The 15791-nt window shown below is 48.2% G+C and overlaps 2 protein-coding genes and 1 long non-coding RNA gene across 3 annotated transcripts in view; 1 reads left to right on the top strand and 2 right to left on the bottom strand.

The window, feature by feature from the left end:
• Positions 1–536: 536 nt before the first annotated feature.
• Positions 537–2609, bottom strand: POU4F1 (POU class 4 homeobox 1). The gene is made up of 2 exons (XM_058670586.1): positions 2318–2609; positions 537–1703 (listed from the first exon to the last, which is right to left on the bottom strand). The coding sequence occupies exons 1-2, from the start codon at positions 2438–2440 to the stop codon at positions 537–539; spliced, it is 1290 nt and encodes a 429-aa protein (XP_058526569.1). The 5' UTR covers positions 2441–2609.
• A 198-nt stretch (positions 2610–2807) lies between these two features.
• Positions 2808–5986, top strand: LOC131481532 (uncharacterized). Its single transcript, XR_009246366.1, has 3 exons — positions 2808–2989; positions 5235–5371; positions 5877–5986. It is a non-coding gene; the product is annotated as an uncharacterized LOC131481532 (long non-coding RNA).
• A 6239-nt stretch (positions 5987–12225) lies between these two features.
• Positions 12226–15791, bottom strand: part of OBI1 (ORC ubiquitin ligase 1) — a 37136-nt gene continuing 33570 nt past the window's right edge. Inside the window, exon 6 of the mRNA XM_004577414.4 lies at positions 12226–14612. Within this exon, the coding sequence (XP_004577471.2) occupies positions 13073–14612 (1540 nt within the window). The 3' untranslated portion in view covers positions 12226–13072. The remainder of the gene's footprint in view (positions 14613–15791) is intronic.

The raw sequence follows: 15791 nt of genomic DNA, 5'->3' as shown, positions 1-15791 counted from the left end.
TTACTCTTTCTTGGGTAAATGAAGCTGCAGATTGCGACTCTCCGGAGTTAAATTTCTAAAGCACTTTTCCTTTGTGTTTGTTCTGCTTTGTTTTAGCTTGTCTTTATTTGTCTAGCATTTTTTTTTTTTTGGATGACTGGTAGGTTTGTGGGTTTTGATTTTTGTTGTTTGTTTTTTGTACATGGTTTCTTGGTCCCAGGAGAGATTCGGACAAATGTCTCTGGTCAAAAACAGTCCACTTCCCTACCCTTCCCGGTCTCCCCCCACCCGACCCCCAGAACCATCCTGCTCCTCTGAAACCCATGTCCAGCGTCGGCTTTCTTTTCCCCCATACCCCATCACCCTCCGCACCCTCCGGCCTCTCTTTTCTCCACCTCCTGCCTCTAACCTCTAGGCTGGGATACAGGAAAGGCAGCAGGCAGAGGAGAGGGGCGCGCCCCTAGTCGCAAGCAGGATAAGGGACACTTCCCAGAGCATCAGTACAGTGGGTTATCCCCACCAAGCGGGCCGTGCCTCCCCACCCGCTGCTCCCTCCTTCAGTAAGTGGCGGAGAATTTCATCCGCTTCTGCTTCTGTCTCTGGTTGCAAAACCACACCCGAACCACATTCTTTTTAAGGTCCAGTTTCTCAGCAATGGCAGCGATCTTCTCAGACGAGGGCCGGGGCTGCACGGCGAAGTAGGCCTCGAGGGAGCGCTTCTCCGGGGCAGCGATGGAAGTCCGCTTGCGCTTCTTCTCGCCACCGTTGAAGAGCTCAGGCTTGTTCATTTTCTCCCGCTGTGCGCCCTCGGCCTCCTCGAGCCAAGCCTGCAGGATGGGCTTAAGCGCGATCATGTTGTTGTGCGACAGTGTAAGCGACTCAAACCTGCAGATGGTGCTCTGGCTGAGAGAGCCCACGCCCGGGATCTTGAGGTTGGCCAGTGCCGAGCCCACGTCGGCCTGCGTCACACCCAGCTTGATGCGCCTCTGCTTGAAGCGTTCAGCGAACGCCTCGAGCTCGCGCGGGTCCGTGTCTGAGTCGCAGATGGACGCCAGGCCCGCTGCGCCCACCACGGCTGCCGCAGCCGAAGCAGCAGCCACCTGCCCGGCCGCTGCCGCCGCTGCTGCTGCTGCCGCGCCGTGGTGCGCTGCGGCCGCCACCAGCCCGGGGTGCGGCAGCCCAGACGGCATGTTCATGGCGGCAGCGGCCGCCGGGTGCGACAGGTGGCCCAGGCCGTGCATGTGCGGGTGTGGGTGGGCCGAGCCGCCCAGCAGCGCGCTGCCCGGGCCACCGCCGGGACCGCCACCGCCTGGGCCACCGCCCCCGGGGCCGCCACCACCCCCGCCCCCGGGGCCACCGCCGCCAGGGCCACCGCCCCCGGGGCCACCGCCGCCAGGGCCGCCCCCCGGGCCGTCGTGGGCGCCGCCACCAGCGCCCGCCGCGCCTGCGCCACCAGCGCCAGCCATAAGCGCCAGCGACGGCGAGGAAATGTGGTCCAGCAGGTCGCCCGGCTCGAGCGCCTGGTGGTGGTGGTGGTGGTGGTGATGGTGCGCCAGCGGCACGGTGGACGTGGATGTGCAGGGCACGCTGTTCATCGTGTGGTACGTGGCATCCGGCTTGAAAGGGTGGCTCTTGCCCTGGGACACGGCGATGTCCACAGCAGCCAGCGCCTCGGCCCGCGCCAGCAGCGTCTCGTCCAGGCTGGCGAAGAGGTTGCTCTGCAGCTGCAGGCGACACAAACCAAACCAAAACCAAAAAACAAAAACCAAAAAACACAAACAAAAACAACACACACACACACACACACACACACACGCCAGAGAGCACAACAGGCGGAAGGCAAACACAAAGCCACCAAAGTAACAGCGAGACGAGTGGAACAGCGGGCAGAATGGAATGGGGGCAACACAGAGGGGCCGGGATGTGCAGAGAGGGGCCACAGGAACACATTCCGGGGACAGACGGGGGTTACAGGAGACGAAAAAGGAGGGGGAGAAGAACAAGAAATGGAGATGTAACTCGCAGCTGGGGACCCGTGCACACCCCCCAAGCACACAGAAACCGCCGTCTGGAGGCGTGAGATACACAGAGAGAGTGGAGGCAAGTCCGGAACCGAGGCCCCAAGAGCTCCCCGCTCCAGTCACGGGTGCCTGACACGAAGACATCGCAAAGGCAGGGTGGGGACACAACACGCCTCACAGTGGGATTCCTCTATCAACACCCCCCTACACACACACCCCAGCCCACAGAGTCCCCCGCACCCAGAGCTGTCCGGAGCAGCACCCGACATGCAGCGTCCCGGCCAGGGGGAGAGGGCCGCGGGCGCGCGGGCGCTTACCGGCGGCGTGGGCAGGCAGGCCCGCCGGATGGCTTCGGAACTGGAGTGCAGCGACGGGTACTTGTGCTCAGGGAGGGTGGGATGCATGGCAAAGTGAGGCTGCTTGCTGTTCATGGACATCATCTTGGCGACTTGGTATGTAAATCCACAAACACTCCAAAGTCCGCTGCAAAAGTGCGCACGCAGGCTCCCCCGGCCTCCCTTCCGAGGCGGCGGCGGCGACAACCGCGCAGCGGGCGGCTCGCTGCTCCGGCCGCCGCCCGAGGCTCCGTCCGCCCGCGCAGCGCGCCGCGCGCCGGCCTCCCGTCCCTGCTGCTCCGAGAGCTCTAGCCCGGCGCGCCGACGGGAAGCGCTCCTCTTACACCTGAGCCCCACTTCTCGCGGCCGGCCCGCGGAGCTCTCGCGAGAGCTCGCGGCCCCGCCGCGCTGACAGGCGTCAGCTGTCTCCGCCGTCGGTCTGGCGCGCGCTCTCCCCGTTCGGCCGCGCGGTGCGTCTGCGCGCGCGCGCGCGCTCCACCGGCGGTGACCGGCGCGTGGGAGCCACTCTTACAGTGACCACCGGCAAGGACAGCGCAGGTGATGCACCTGTGGCTGCCCGGGCATGCGCACTGAATGCCTCACCTTTCCCATCGCGGGTCTGGAAAGATCAGAAGGGCCAGCTATTGTCTGAGGGTAGGCACTTTTCGAGGCGGAAAGACAGGATGCGCGCACGCCCCTCCGTGGGTTCCCCTCCACCCCTTTCCCGTCACACGCCCAGAATATATGCGCATTATTTAGGTACACCTCTCCGGGATGCCTAACAAGCTGTTATATAATGCATAGAGCTGGGCATTTGTATGTTAAATTATGCCCGCGCATTCCTCTGTATACACAGAAACATAACAACACGGAGATACAGAAGGTGCTGTCTTGGGCTGCAAGAACCTGTTTCTATCAAGGTTTATAAATAGATTCCCGGAGAATACTAGTGGTGATAGACGTTTGTTTGAAGCAGGCAGACGCTATTGATTTCTGTATAATTTAATTTCCTCCACATACTTTGTTGTTGTTATTGTTGTGGATATAGCTGTGTCAGGCACCGCCGGTGACAACCACTTAGGAGCTACAGGAGCTTGTGCTTTCTACTCGGAAATGGCTGTTGAGGTGGTGCGTAGCTCGTATTGTTTGTCTGCTTTAAATGTACAAACCTACATTTCAAACGAGCTCCAGGTGATCTGAGGTTTTCAGTAATCAAAAGGAGAAAATAGGGGGTAGAGTGCGGCTGGGAGCCTTTGCTCCTAGCTTGCTCACTCACACACACGTGCTGGAAAGTCCAGGAAGAACAGAACACTTCAAAGAAAGAGAACTTTCTTTCCCTTAGCATCATTTCATCTCTTGGCTTCTTACCTCTGTTTACACTTTTCTCTTTAATATACTAAGACAGGATTAAGTAACTGACAGGAAAGCCTGAATCAAATCACTAATTCAAATTGAGTTGAAAGAGCAGGCGCCAGCTCTAGTCCAACCTTAATTTTGTTTTGTTTTGTCTTGTTTGGTAATGACTGTGAAATCAGAGTTTGAGAAAAGTAAATCAATTAGCCAGCCTGCTGTATGGCTCTTCCGCGGCAGGTGGATGAGGGGCTTCTCCTGGGAGCCACAGTTCTGGAGTCTCCGGGGACACAATGCTTACCCGGGGTGATAATAACCGCCCAGATGTTATCACATCTGCCAGAGAGAGCTGGAGAGCGGCAAGGGGCTGCTCATGGGAGACAGGGATCAAATGAGTAATCTGCCTGGTCTCTCGCACACCAAGGAGGTCCACATTTCCACCAAAGAACACCTCTCATCTCTATAAACCTAAAACTGCGTTCCAGCGGATTTAATCTCAGCTTTGCATGAATTTAGTCGGTATTTAGCAAACCTACTCAGATTCCAAGAAGAGCCCACAGGCGTCACCACGGCGTTCTTTTTGTTCTTTCCCGTCCTCCCACCCCCTCCCTTCCTTTCGAACCCTAGAGGGAAGGGAGAAGGATGTTCACTTGCTGGCGCGAGCAGGAGCCGCTTCTCCATTCATTACGCGATCCTCTGGGAACGCTAAATGCAACTTTAGCTCCACCGGGGATGGAAGAGGAGCGGCGGGCAGCGCTGGAGGGGAAGAGAGAGTCCTCAGATTGTCTTCACACCAGGGTGTGCAGGCTTAACCTAATCCTTCCTGACACCCTTGGCAGTCAGTCCACGTGCTCTCCCGTGGGGACAGAGGGTGGGGTTGACCGAGCATGGCTGGTGGCACCACTAGCACCTGGAGTTCTCCACTGCTCTTCCAGCAAGTCTGGCCTTTAGAGACACTAGAAGGGATAGCCCAGAAACACAAATACTGCCAAGTGCACCTGCAGAGATGAAGAGCTGCTAAGTAACCCAACTGGAGTTTAGTTTCCTCTTCAACCTTTGCGAGACCTTCAATAGCCCCAACCTGGAGGCCTGGCCTGGCCTGAAGTCAAGGCTGTACCATTTGTCAAGAACTCTTTTCCTAGCTCACCTGTCTTTGGACAGCAGGGATGCCTGTTCACCTCACTGTGACGCCAGTTGTTTCTCCAGAATATCTCTTTGGTTGTTTAGATTTAAGCTAGAAATGCTAGGGCCAAGGGCACAGTCCTGCCCTTCCCTCCCTCCTCCGCCCTCCCCACCAACGGGGAGCCCATTTAGGCCACCTCCAGATCCCATCATGAATCAATACATGGGTAGAGAAAGGAAGAGAAGTAGTCAATTGGAGAGGGCCAGGAGGAAAAAGCAAAGAATTTCATGCAGCCAGGACTGGCTGGGATTGCAGGCAGATCCCCAAGAGAGCTGAATTCTGGGCAGGGTGGGTGTGCTTTCTCCAGGTAATGCAGTACTTGTTTTTATGTGTATTGTTCTATGATTATTTTAAAGTTATTTTTAGATGTCTTTCCTTATATCTTTGCTACTGCTTTTTCCATGCTCAAATGTTTGTGGATTACCAAACTGACCCAGTGCAAGACAGTGTAGAAGAAAAGTTATAAAATATGGGCACCTGCCCTCCGGAGGCTTGGCAGCCTGGTGAGTACCTGGGGAGGCCAGGGAAGCCACAGGTGAAACGTATTTATGAAACAAGTATAACAGGTGTGAAGACGGGAGCGGTACTCAAAATGGACTAGGGCCAGGTGTTGGCTGGACAGTTATCCCGACACATTCCTGGGGTGGGGCTGGTGGCTCAGTCACTGGCTATGGAGTGAGGCAGCTGCTGTAACCACTAGAACCTCCCCAGGACCTGGGATCAGCTCACCCAACTGCCTGTGCTGATGATGCCCACATAGAGTCTGAGCCTTGGCAGAGGTTCCTGGGCATTCTACCTTCTCCCCTCCTCTCCCGTCTTTAATGCCTAGCACAGATCTCTCCTCTCCCCACACCCCGTCTTAGAGCTTTGCATTTTATCAAGAGAGGGATAATGAATGCACCACTATTGATTTCTAAGGAATTTCCGCCCCCTGGGACCGGGAGTCTATCATCTGGATCAGAAACACATTTCTTTTCCTCATTAATTAATTTTCTCCTCCTTTGGCAGGCCTCCCTTCACATTTCCTTTGGCATTACCTCCTTCCAGAACACAGGAAACAGCCCTTCCCTGAGTGGAGAGAGGAGCCGCCGCTGAGGCACGGTACAAGGGGAGGGTCCGTGTGCCACCACGGGCGATTTGTGTGCTGTGCCTGTGAGGCGCCCTGTGCGCCTGACAGGGCTGCCCAGTCTGATGCTGCCTTCCTTCTTCCAGCCTGGAGGAGGGCAAAGTTGGTGATAGACTCTGTAGTCACTCTTTCCCCCCACCCTCATTCCCACTCAAGGGACCAAAAACCATCTGAAGTGTTAGAATTTAGCCACGGGGAGGGGGGGGCGGTCCTTGGGAAATGTTGACTTGACCAGTGTGGAGTTTGTTCCTGTCTGGGCAGGAGACCAACCGCCCCAGCCACCTCACTCCCTGCTCTTTGCCGAGTCCAGGATTCCAGCCCACTTGCAGGCCCCCAGGCACTTTGGGGCCTAGCGACAGAAGCTGGAGCATCTCTGGGCTCCTTGCAGGATCGGATGCCACGTTGCTTGCCGCCAGGGAGCCGGGCTGGGGTTGGGGAAGCCTCCCGGACCCACAGGGGTAATGGCTGTAAGGGCCTCTCAGGCTGTTATGTATATTCAGTGGGAACCACAGGCCTAACCCGGGGCTTACAGACAGCACGGAGACTCGGCTTGCTACTCGTGTCCCCTCCGGGGCCGCCTCCCCACGGTCCTGCCGGCCCAGCTTCGCCCCTCGCCCACCTCGCCCACCTCGGTCACATTGCTCCCAGGGGATAGCGCCAGGGCTTGTACGACCTACTGATGTGCTGACCTCCGTCAACTACGACCAGGGCCGCGGCTGTGCCCCCCACGGCCAGCTGGAGGACCCGGTCAGACGGGCTAGCACTTGCTATGGCTGGGAGGTTTCTTGGAAGCCATCGTCCCCGCTCCTGGCCATCACTGCCCGGCACCCGCACCCACTGCGTCCCCAAGGAAGCACCGGACTTGGGGTTCAATCGGTAGAAAACGCACTCTTCTCTTTGTTTCGGCCTTTGAATCAAAACACGACTTGGCGTTGGGTGTAACTTTTCTGCCTGTGGACCACCCTGCCCCGAAATGTCGCTGGTGACCCCGCGTCCCGGATGATGCGTTCCGGGAAGTTGGTGGCTGGGCTCCCTGAATGTTGGCGTGAAGTACACAGAAACACGACCGTGTCCATCCATTGGCTCTCTTCTCTTAATGGATACCTCCCCCGGCAGACACCCTAACGGAGACGCAGGACACCTCGGGCTAGACCTCACAGAGGCTCAGCCACGCCCTCCTGCTCGCAGGACCCGTTGCCCAGTCCCTGTGGATAGCTTGGCACCTGTGAGTTGGCTCCCATGGGGAGGGAGCAGAGGCGACCCCGGCTCACCCTGGCCCCTCTCCAAGGTGGGCGAGCGCGCCGGGCAGAACAGGGCTTTCCAGGTTTCAGTTCAGGCACCAACAAGAAACAAGCCACACTGTCCAACCAGTTGGAAGCTCTGTCGCTTTCTCTTGCCCCACCTAGCCGGCAGGCCGGCCGCACCATCCTGGACCTCCCATGCCCCGAGGCTGGGTGCTGTGCTGGCGGAGACACACAGCAGGGAGAGAGACTCCCGGGAACCCCCACCAGTGCTCTTGCAAGAGGCGGGCGCCGGTCTTCCTCATCAAACTGCCTCCGGGAGCAGGATCCCCCAGAGGGTCTGGAAACCGCGGACGAAACCACAAGGCCGGGAGCCGGGAGTGTGGAGCAGGGTCCCATCGCCGACTCCACCGCTCTCCAGCCAGCCGCCCCTCCTCCCTGCCGCTCGCACATATCAAAGCCCCTTGCGAGGGACTGGGAAATAGTTGCCTTGTCATGTAACACATTGCCCTGATTTATTATAAAATTTTAACGAAATCATGCATATTTTAACAGCCTTTAATCACTGCATGAAAATTTAATTCATGGACTGTAGCGCGTTTAAATAAATGAAGTGTTAATTCATTAGGATTAATTAATTTGTTAAAGGATTGTGTGCAAGGTTAAGGTGGGAAGAAAACTCTTTGTTGGTTTCGCGCCTTAATCGCCAGGTTTGGCCGAATGATAAAATGAAAGGAAACCACAGAGTCGGCCTTTCGGCTGCTGACCGGGAGGGACCTGAGGAGAGAGCCCCCCCCCCGCCCCCAGGGACACGGGAAGGAGGGCGCAGGGCTGGAACCCACGGGTCCTCTCACGAGACGGGCAGGCGGGGAGACTGCGGGAGCGGAAGGGAGAGCAGGCGCTGGCTGCGGGATCCAGGCGGGTGAGTTCTCTAGTTCCGCCTAGGGGCTCGGGGCAGAGGCTGGCATGCCAGATTCCAACCGCTAACCCCAAACACCTGCTGGGGAAGCGAGGTAGCCCCTGGAGGGCCAAGCCTTGGTTTAAGGGACCGGTGGAAGGTTAGCCTCTCTACCTTCTTAAATCCTCCAGCGCCCAGGAGTCCACTGGCTTGTTGTTAGGCTGCCTGTCTTTCGGTTAGGGCGAGTCCTTGAGACTCGGGATTTCGCTGCTGCAGAACCGAGCCAAACTTGTAAACTCTGGCAGGAGCAATCCAGGAAATCTGTTCCAGTCAGGACTCCTGGCGACAGGAAACGGTACCTTCACCACCTCCTCTAAGTGGTCACTAAACATCTGCCCATCCCAGAACCCCTGTACCGGCAGAGACACCTCCTACCGCGCCGAACTCTTACTCATCCTTCAAGACCCTGTAGGCACCTCCCTCAGGCTGCTGGATTTCCTCAGGGCATCTCTTTAACCCCAAGGTGTACTCTTTCCTAATCCTAATTTCAGCAATCTCAGTAAATATATAAGCGTGCTCCTTGCCCCATGAAAGGACCTTTACACTCACAGTTACCAATATAAAGCCCACACGTCCATACATTCATTAATTCAGCTACTATTTCTTAGAGAACAGTTGTTCTCTGTAAGGATCCAGAACCAAGGAATCTACCAGGTTTTAAAGAAGGGGAATTGTTACCTCAAGGAATTCTGACCTGCTTCAATCCTATCAAAACTCCAGATGGATTCTTAAAAGAAATCTGCATCTTAATAAACGCTTCCTCGCTGAGTGGGGTTCCGAGAATTGGGCAATAAATGTTCACTGTGCACTCTGAGATCTCGGCTTAAAAGCTTTTCTCCCTGCCAAGTGTTATTAAAAGGATCAGGTTACACCGTGATAGGCAAATGCTATGTGGTAGGACTCCCACAATGCAAGATCTTATGAGACTTTGGGAAACCCTTCTAATAAAGTAAGCCACACAACATAAACCCTTAATTTGATTATCTCTACAAATGTCATCCACAGGTACAAAACTGAGGGGGAACATCCAGTTCCTGTATTGCACTTTGAATAACTGAAAACCATTCAAGTTCCTGAAACACGTAGTTCCTTGTTCCACTGCATCTTCAGCTGTAAATACCAAAGAAAGGACAGGAAAACAAATTTGAAACAGACTGGAAACCTTAGTCTGCCATTTTTTGTTATGTCAGTGGATTCAATAACAGAAAAAAGGGACATCATTTTTGGGTGACATGAAGATTTTGAAAATAAGATAAATGTTAAAGTCATAACCAAATTCTAGCTTCCTGCTGTTCCAAACCATTTTAAGAAGACTAGCAGTCAACATAAACTCCCATACCAGCATTTGGCTTAGCATTAAGATGCTCATGTTAACACTGTTAGTGCCTTGGTTGCATTCCCAGCTGTAGCTTCTGCTGGAAGCAGGAAGCAGTGATGGCTCAAGTCCTGCCATACATATGAGAGACTTGAGTTTGGTACCCAGCTGACTTAGCCATTGCAGGTATTTTGGGAATGAAACAGCAAATGGGAGGTGCTTCTCACTGTCTTCAATTCAAATTAAACAAGTCAATGATCTGCTTATCAGTAGTCCCATCTTTGCAGTGACATAAACCAACTAGGGAAGGTTAAATCCATCAGAATATCAGTTAACCTGAACCTTTAAGGTTGGCATACATACAGCTTCCACCATCAAGCCTGTTTAGAATCAGATCCAGTAACTTAGGCAAGACTTGAATGCTGCTTCAGTCAAAAAAAAAATGATATGCTAATAGTGCCAAAATATCCTTGTAAAGTATCACATCCATTCATCTTTGGGTCTACAAATATGACCTTCCTTCATGGAAGTGGGAAGCAGCCTAAATTCTGCAGAAACCTGGTTCCAACATGTGGTTCTACCCCATTTCACTGGAGATCTATAATTTTCAATTGCTTTTCTGTGAATTGAGAATATTTGGTTCATGGTGTTTCAAAAAGAAACTTAATGAAACACATTAACAAAATACTTGGTCTCAACAAATTTTTGTTTAATGTAAATACAGATGTCTATTTTAAAATCTGAAAACATCCTATTTGTCATGGCATGCGAAGATAAAAGAGTAGAGTATAAATGAGAATGTGATTTAGAATCTGTATGATACTCCCTTAACTCAGGCACAACATGGGTTTAATAAACGCATGAAGTAACTGTTTCAGGAAGGAAGGAAGGAGGGTAGCTAGAAAATCTGATAGGTACTTTCATTTTGGTTAGTGAATGGGTAAACCAGGCTGCACATTCCACTTTTCCATCGCATTGCCAGTTAGTTTTGTATTAAAAACAGATATATTCACGTTTATAGAATTAGGCTCAATCCTTTTCTGGGTCAATTTGGGCTGCCATAATAAAACATCTCTTATTGGGTAATTATAAATCTCTCACATTTCTGGAGACCAGTAGAGAATCAAGGTGCTAACACATTTGATGTTTGTTAAGAGTTCACTTTGTTTCAGACATGGTGCCTTACTGTGCAAGATGGGGTAAGAGAACTCCTGAGGTCTCTTTTGTGAAGATACTGATTCCATTCATGAAGGAAGAGCCCTCACAATTGAATCACCTCCTAAAGACTCCACATTTTATTACCATCACCCTGGGAGTTAGTTTCAGCATATGACTCTTGTAGGACACACACAAAAAATCTACATAACACCCTCAGTTTTACCCTGGGACTGAAACAAATTTAATTTTACATTTTGGCTTTTTAATGTATGAGCATATTATCAAAAGAATTTAAGCTGCTAATATCTATAAAGGATCCACTAGCTTCATCAGGTAAAATAATGAACAATTATTTAAAAGTATACATGATAAAAATTTATGCTTTAAATGAGCTTTCTCTGGCTAGTTACTTGACAAACGAAGGGCATGTCTCCAAATCATAAGTGATGTTTCATCTTCACAGTTTCCTGAGTCTAACAAGGGTGCACACACTATCTGTCACAAGCCAGATAGTGATATTTTGGGCTTTGTGAGCCACATGATCTGTGGCAACTCATCAACTCTGCTGTTGCAGTGCCAAACTGGTTAGAGAACATGTCATCAATGAGTATAGCTGTATTTCAAGACTTTATTCAGGAAACTGAAGCCTGAATTCCAACTAATCTACTCATGCATTGAACTATATTCTTGTGTGTGTGTGTTTTTTTAAGATTTGTTTCCACTGGAAAAGCAGGTCTATAGAGAAAAAGGAGAAACAGAGAGAAATCTTCTATCTGCTGGTTCATTCCCTAAATAGCTCCAGTGGCTGGAGCTGAGTTGATCTGAAGCCAGGAGCCAGCAGCCTCTTCCCATATGGAAGTGCAGGGTCCCACGTGAGAAGGTCATCCACACGGGTGCAGGGTCCCATGGCTGGGCCATCCTCTACTGGTTTCTCAGGCCATAAACAGGGAGCTGGATGGGAAGGGGGGGCAGCCTGGACAAGAACAAATTCCTATGTGGGATCCTTGCATGTGGGCATAGAGGATTAGGCTATTGAGCCTTGGTGCCAGCTCCTATTCTTGTGATTTTTAAAAACCATTTAAAAAGGTAAAAAAAAAAATCTTTTTTTTTTTTTTTTTTTTTTTTTTCCTCACAGCTTCAAACTCAGGTGTAGATCAGACAATTAAAAAGTAAGTTTACCAGTATAGGTAGAATCAGTACCTGAGACATCAGGAAATGCAACACTTATGACATTCTTTATTCAATTCACATAGAAAAACATGCAGTAATTAATGTAAAACAATATAGTATTAAAGTAGAATGTTCAGTGCACAATAAACAGCTCATCAGCATACAGACTCATTTTTAAACATAACAAACATTTTGGAATACCTGTTTTCAAAGCCTAAATTAAAGATTGTGCTTAACTTTTACCTATCCTCCCCCTCAACACTTTCCATGAAACAAAAATGTTTGTCTTACACTAAAGCTATTCTTTTAGCCAACGGAAACTTTACAGTATGGAAAAGAGCAGGCAAAAATGCTAGCATGCAGTTTCCCAAAAACAAACAAAAAAAACAACCAGTAACATGCAAACAAGACCTTTATCACCACACACACACACACACACACACACACACACACACACACAGGATATGAGTGGACTCACAATTGCAATGAGTGCTTTCATACAGGGATACCTGCAGCAGAAGCCAATTTTAAGCTCCTCCAAACCCAGCAGCTCCATGTCTTCTCTACAGTATGCTCTACTTCTACGTTTACATACACATAAAAAGATGAGCAAGTCTAGGCTGACACAACAGCATTTTCATATTAAAACGTATTCTTTCATACTAACAGAAGGCTTTCACAAAATCTACACAAAGCAGAAGTTTTAAAAAAATGCAAACATATACATGAAATCTTAAAAACAGTAAATGAATATCGAGTTAATTAAGGTTAGAGTGCTTTTTTTTTCCATCATGGTCTTCCATAAAAGTTGGGGCAACACTGAACATAAATAAAAAGAGTCAGATGAAATAATTTCTGCAATAGGAAAACCCAGTTTTCCTTATGAGCAGTGTGGAGACAATACTATACTTATTTAAGAAATCCATGTTCTGAAGACAACTTAAGCTCTTTAACAAGCCTCTGTGTCTTTTAAAACTAAACAAAATAAATCCAACCCGGGTAAGCTTAATGTTAATTAAAAAAATAAAAAAAAATTCTTAATTCTTCTTAAGATCACTAATTATAAAAACATCAAACTCTTTTCAAAATGAACCAAAGTATTCTGGATATGGATTAATTCACCATTCTGACTTAAGAAAATTCAAAATATAAAGAGCTCCTTTAAGGGGAAAATAACGTTAAAAAGGTTTACATTCCTCTCAGGACAAAAATCACAAAGGACAACTTTCCAATGAGTCAACTTTTGGTTGCTTTAGAGGGGCTGGCATTGGAAAGGCTGCTCTGGATTTTTCTTTTTGTTGACTGATTCACATTTTTATTCCTCTTTTCAGGTACAAAGGAAGCAGACCAAGGTGACTGGAGGTGGTTACCAAGACTGTGCATCTCCGAGGACATTTTAAACAGAGATGATCCAAACCTTTGATCATCAAACAGTCGATGTGAGCTGCTTAACAAAACTCCCTGGGAAAACTCTGTCTGAAACAAACAATTGGGTGGTTTAATTTCATTAGTTCCTGGATTAGAAGTGGAATGGAGTGAAAAATCTTCATTCATTTCTTGGTCAGATGGAGAAAGGAGGAAAAAAGAAGCAGGTTTCCATTCATTTCCATTTGCTAACTGATCAGTACTCAGAGAACATTTGGAAAGGTTTAGCTTAGTTCTTTCTTCCAACTTCTCAGGTTCTTCCAGAAATTCACTGTCTTGAGATGACTTTGACAGCCCATCCAAATCCGCTGACTTAAAACCGTTATTACAAGGGCTCTTACTGTTGTCGGATTCTGACATCATCGAATCCAACTCAGAAATCTTGTCAAGGTAAGCAGCATCCATTGATGCTTCACTGGATGTCCGTGTCCGGTTCATTTCAAAAGAGCGAATAGAATTTAACTTCTTGGATAAACAAGAGCCTGATTTCTCACTCAGTTTTGAAGATGTTTCTCCAACAGAACTGCCTATTGTATTCCCCTCTGATCTTTCAAATTCCAAGCTTTGAGCATAGCTTGTGGAACAACAATCCCAAAATCCTGTCTTTGGGGAACTGAAACATTCTGATTTCTTTTCATTTTCACTTCTACTTACATCATCTTCTGAAGAATCTTTATTACAAACACTTGGAGAATCACAAAAATCATCAAATATCAATTTTCTGAGATGGTTTGAGTGCTTCCTGGAACTTCCTGCCTTGACCATTGAACTCTCTCTATTTTCTGGAGTATCAAGCTGAAGGCAACTAAGAGACAAAGGAGTACAAGCAGCTGGAAGATCATAAAGTTCTTCATCTTTGTAGGGTACACAGTCACTAGGTTTCTTACCCCACTCTCTTTCCAAGTAAGTATCCATGTTTGTATCTGTCACATCTAACATTATTTCTACCCGTTTTTGATATAGTTCTTTGTTCTTAGAATTCAGTTCTGTCTTGCTGCTACTTTCTTGTCTGGTAGAACTGGTGTCAGAGAGTTGGCTGATGGAGGGCTTGGCTAAGTGAGAAGAACTTAAGGTGGATGAGCCAGGCTGCTTTCTGGCACTGTCACATTGATTATTTGACACCACATCCTCCTCATTACCATTGCACCTCTTGCCATCTGCAGAAAGTACTCCTTGGCAGAAAGAATCCATCATATCCTTTTCATCATTTGAACGTTTTAGTTGTGTGACTTGAGATTCCAGTTCCTCTATATACTTATCACTTCGTTCCAGGGCTTTCTTGAGGCGATTGGTTTCACGTTCATATTGTTCAACTTTGGACTGAAGGGCAGCAACCGTAAACCTTCCAAACCTATAAAGAATGGAAGGATGGTTAATTTCACAGTTTAACTGTTAAGGTCTCTTTACTTATGTACTAGTAGGCACAGGGCGATAACTGTAAAGATCTAAAATGATTTTTGAGAGCCAATCAGTGTAGTTTTGATAGAGGCAGAAATGAGCCGATGATTTTCCTTGCAAGAGCTAGCTCTGTCAAGTTAGCTCAAATATACATGAAGAGTTATCTCCTAAAACAATGGCAAAGATTTATGATAACATTTCAACAGTAGTCCACAGCTTGAAATATTTACATTCAATCATTTTCCTACTGTACAGCAGCATTTTACAATACATTTCTTACACAATGTCACCTTGTCAAACATAAAATGCCAATTTGAAATTCAGAAATCTTACCAGTCCAAGGAGGAGTGGTTTTAAATACTTATTTGGACCCTTTCAATTATAGTCTCCTTTGATCTGAAGGTTTTCCTTGGACTTTCTGAGCACTGGGCTCTAATTCATTTCAGCTCTACTTATTTTTAGCATTTTGCAACTATGTAAGACATCAATCTTCTTTCAACTTTGAAATACAAAGTCAGTGCTTGTGCTTCCAATATACTATTAATAAAAACATTTTTACATTTTCGTACGGGGAACATGTTGGAGAGTGACACAAAAGAATGCATAAAAAATTCAGTCATTGAACCCAGCATTATCTTTTTTTTTCATTATTCTATCAATAATAGGTAATAAGTCAACTCAGAGAGTTTTTTTGAGGATTGGTATAGGTTAATGACATATTTGGACTGAGAAATATGGCAGTGTTAGCTCTAAAGGATATAAAATATCTAGGTTAAAATCTGTTATCACCAAGGAAAACTCTTTCAGGAAATTGCTTCTGGAGCCAATAAACAGAAGCCTTACATTCTAACTCCATACAAAATGTCTTCTCTTCCCCAAAGTTCTTTCAAAAGCTCTAAACATCTTTTCAATGACATTTTTCTTTTCTAAAGAATTCAAGAATTGTTTGCAGGAAGGTACTTAAGAAGTTAACAACAAAAAATTATTATTATCTTCTCTTTTTTCCTTCATTGTAAAATATAACTACAATTGAGTAAATTTATTAAGTTTAAGTTAATGTATTAAGCATAAAATGCTACAAAGGACCAGGAGACATTAGTAGCTGCACATATTAGAATCAACCACAACAATG

The sequence above is a fragment of the Ochotona princeps genome, chromosome 12 (genome assembly GCF_030435755.1).
Source record: "Ochotona princeps isolate mOchPri1 chromosome 12, mOchPri1.hap1, whole genome shotgun sequence".
NCBI lineage: Eukaryota > Metazoa > Chordata > Mammalia > Lagomorpha > Ochotonidae > Ochotona > Ochotona princeps.
Note: the sequence above shows the minus strand (reverse complement) of the source record. Positions and strands in the feature narration are given on the sequence as shown.

Excerpts from the sequence above, each read along its gene's own strand:
- POU4F1 (XM_058670586.1), bottom strand. The coding sequence starts at position 2,440 with ATGATGTCCATGAACAGCAAGCAGCCTCACTTTGCCATGCATCCCACC. Across the intron at positions 1,704-2,317 it reads CCTGCCTGCCCACGCCGCCG|CTGCAGAGCAACCTCTTCGC; the intron begins GTAAGCGCCCGC and ends TGTCGCCTGCAG.